At 42.2% G+C, this 3,033-nt stretch overlaps 1 protein-coding gene across 1 annotated transcript in view; it reads left to right on the forward strand.

The window, feature by feature from the left end:
• SFPQ (splicing factor proline and glutamine rich) overlaps nucleotides 1–3,033 on the forward strand; it is a 25,318-nt gene that overhangs the window by 11,360 nt on the left and 10,925 nt on the right. Inside the window, exons 2-8 of the mRNA XM_019512071.1 lie at nucleotides 3–110; nucleotides 256–444; nucleotides 552–853; nucleotides 1,022–1,117; nucleotides 1,973–2,169; nucleotides 2,376–2,460; nucleotides 2,784–2,901. Of these exons, the coding sequence (XP_019367616.1) occupies nucleotides 3–110; nucleotides 256–444; nucleotides 552–853; nucleotides 1,022–1,117; nucleotides 1,973–2,169; nucleotides 2,376–2,460; nucleotides 2,784–2,901 (1,095 nt within the window). The remainder of the gene's footprint in view (nucleotides 1–2; nucleotides 111–255; nucleotides 445–551; nucleotides 854–1,021; nucleotides 1,118–1,972; nucleotides 2,170–2,375; nucleotides 2,461–2,783; nucleotides 2,902–3,033) is intronic.

A 3,033-nucleotide genomic window follows, 5' to 3' on the forward strand; every position in this document is an offset into this window, starting at 1 on the left:
AGCACCCCAAGGGCGGCCCGGGACACCGCGGCGGCCGCGGGCAGCACCAGGCGCAGCAGGGCCACTCGTCGCAGCACGCCCTGCCTGGGGAGAAGATCTCCGACTCCGAGGTGAGTGAGGCGCCGCCCTGCCCTGCCCTGCCTGCCGTAAGATGGCGGCGGCACCCGCGCGACACCGCCGCCATCTTGTGGGGGGAGGGGTAACGTATGGGGGGGGAGCTGGGCGTCTTGTAACCCACCCACCTCCTCTCTGCAGGGCTTCAAAGCCAACCTGGCACTCCTGCGGCGCCCTGGGGAGAAGACGTACACACAGCGCTGCCGCCTCTTTGTGGGCAACTTGCCGGCCGATATCACAGACGATGATTTCAAAAGGTTGTTCGCCAAGTACGGAGAGCCCGGAGAGGTTTTTATCAATAAAGGAAAAGGATTTGGATTCATTAAACTGGTGGGTTTTTCTGCTTCCTGGTGTTTGCTTTGCATTAGCTGGCTGCGAAAGTAGAACGGTTTTGTTGAAGCTCTTCCTTCCCTCCCCGGCCTCTCTTCCTCCCTCAGGAGTCCAGAGCTCTGGCTGAGATTGCCAAGGCAGAACTCGATGATACCCCTATGAGGGGTCGACAGCTCCGTGTTCGTTTTGCCACACACGCTGCCGCTCTGTCCGTGCGTAACCTTTCACCGTATGTGTCCAATGAGTTGCTGGAGGAAGCATTTTCCCAGTTTGGTCCAGTCGAAAGAGCTGTTGTGATTGTAGACGACCGTGGTAGATCAACAGGAAAAGGCATTGTTGAATTTGCCTCCAAGCCTGCTGCTAGAAAAGCATTTGAACGGTGCACTGAAGGAGTGTTCTTGCTGACAACGTAAGTTTCAGTTTATAGCGATTTATCTGCTGTTTTGGAAATAGTAATTGCGTTATAGGAAAACAGCTCTGTGTTGTGGTCTCATAAGATTTTTAAACACAAATTGGTTTCTTCTAGAGTGAAACAAGTTCAAACCTAAAAAGATTAAAATGGATTTTTTTCTTTTAGTACTCCTAGACCCGTTATTGTAGAACCTCTTGAACAACTGGATGATGAAGATGGTCTTCCAGAGAAACTTGCTCAGAAGAATCCTTTGTATCAAAAGTATGTATTTTGTCTTCTAAGCAAGTGTCAGATTTAGTGGCTTCAGAAATGTCATGACCTAAATTTCTAATTCTATCCATAGACCTTGTTCATTTTTTTTATATATTTTAGTGTCTATTGAAGAGGCACTTATTTATGCCACTTATAAATAGGGAGGCAATTCTACCTACCATTGTTTAAACTGAAGCATTTTTTTTAGATTGATGTGCCTTTAACTGCAGCTTAACAGTTTTCAGACAGGAACATGGAAATAAAACTCGTGGGGGCAGCACAGACTGCTGAAAGAAACATGATGTATTTTACACTGGGTATAACAGAGTCCCAAAGTGACTAACTTTGGTTTTTAATGTGGCAGTAACAGCTAAATTCAAGTTTTTTTACGAAAATGGTTTTAACAAAAACAGTCTCTAACTTTTTGATGGATACAGCTTTGTATGTTACTTCTGAATGGACTGCAGATGTAAGTATTTTGAATACAGCTATTAAAATATTTTTCTTTAGGGAAAAAAAAATTCTTTGATTAATCAGCAGCTCAAAAATACAACTTTTGGTAACTTGTTAAAACATATGGAACCTGTTGTTGGACCCAGCTAATTGGCTCTCGTCTCTTTTATTTATTGAATGTAGTGGTCTGTAAGATTTAAGATTGTCTAGAACAGTGGTTTGGTGCTGCATCTGGCCAGAGCATGCAACCTAGCCCCTAATGTTCAGCTTGTGTTTTTAAATGAAGCCCCAACATGCCTCTTATGGCACTGTGATTTGAGAATTAACATGGAACCAAATACCTTAAGTGAAACTTGTTACCCAACCTATCTCTTAAATATTATATGAACAAATTTCTTATTCTCTTTGTAGGGAAAGAGAGACACCACCTCGGTTTGCTCAGCCTGGCACTTTTGAATTTGAGTATTCCCAGAGGTGGAAATCCTTAGATGAAATGGAAAAACAACAAAGAGACCAGGTTGAAAAGAATATGAAAGATGCCAAGGACAAGCTTGAAAGTGAAATGGAAGATGCCTATCATGAGCATCAGGCAAATCTCTTGCGTCAAGGTGACCAGCACAATTCTTTTATTAGAGCTTCCTTGATTGTGCTGATATGGAATAGTTGCATATGTATATGAATGCTTGCATTTAAAAAAAAAAAAAAATTGTGTAAACAACTGAATGAAATTTCAGGATGTTACTCTGAAAACCTTTTCGCTAGTTTCATTAGGTTCCTTGCTTGTACAAAATAATGACGTTTTATATGTTTACAGACCTTATGAGGCGTCAGGAAGAGCTGAGGCGTATGGAGGAACTTCATAACCAGGAGATGCAGAAACGCAAGGAAATGCAGTTGAGGTAGGTTGCAGCATGCTTGTCTGTGTTACAAATCAATCATATGCTGATATTGGTGAAGTGAATGATTTTAAACGTGTTTCACACATTAAGCTTTAGTGAAACTTTGCATAATACTTGGTTTGCAAAATTAGGTAGCTCTTGTTTCAGTTATATCCTTGACAGTTACTAGCATCAGATGGTTTGCACTGAATCTGAAGTGGCTCTGCCTCTTGCCTACTGGAAGCATGCACATTAAAAGTGTTAGGTATTCCTGTGGAGAACAAGTACATCTATATTAAGGATACATCTCTCTGAGGCTTAATGGCATGTGTTTAAATTATTAGGCAGGAGGAAGAACGTCGGAGACGGGAAGAAGAAATGATGATCCGCCAGCGGGAGATGGAAGAGCAAATGAGAAGACAGAGGGAGGAGAACTACAGTAGAATGGGTTATATGGATCCAGTAAGTGAAGAGCTCTGTGACTCAGTTTAAACTATTACTATCTAGAGAGACTTTGGGGTTTTCCCCTTTTAATTAAGAAAAGCAGAAATTGTTAATGTCAAAAGCAACTTAATACAAAGATACTAAATTGTG

This window comes from Gavialis gangeticus, unplaced genomic scaffold (assembly GCF_001723915.1).
Source record: "Gavialis gangeticus isolate Ggan-Ray unplaced genomic scaffold, GavGan_comp1, whole genome shotgun sequence".
In the NCBI taxonomy this organism is placed as follows: domain Eukaryota; kingdom Metazoa; phylum Chordata; order Crocodylia; family Gavialidae; genus Gavialis; species Gavialis gangeticus.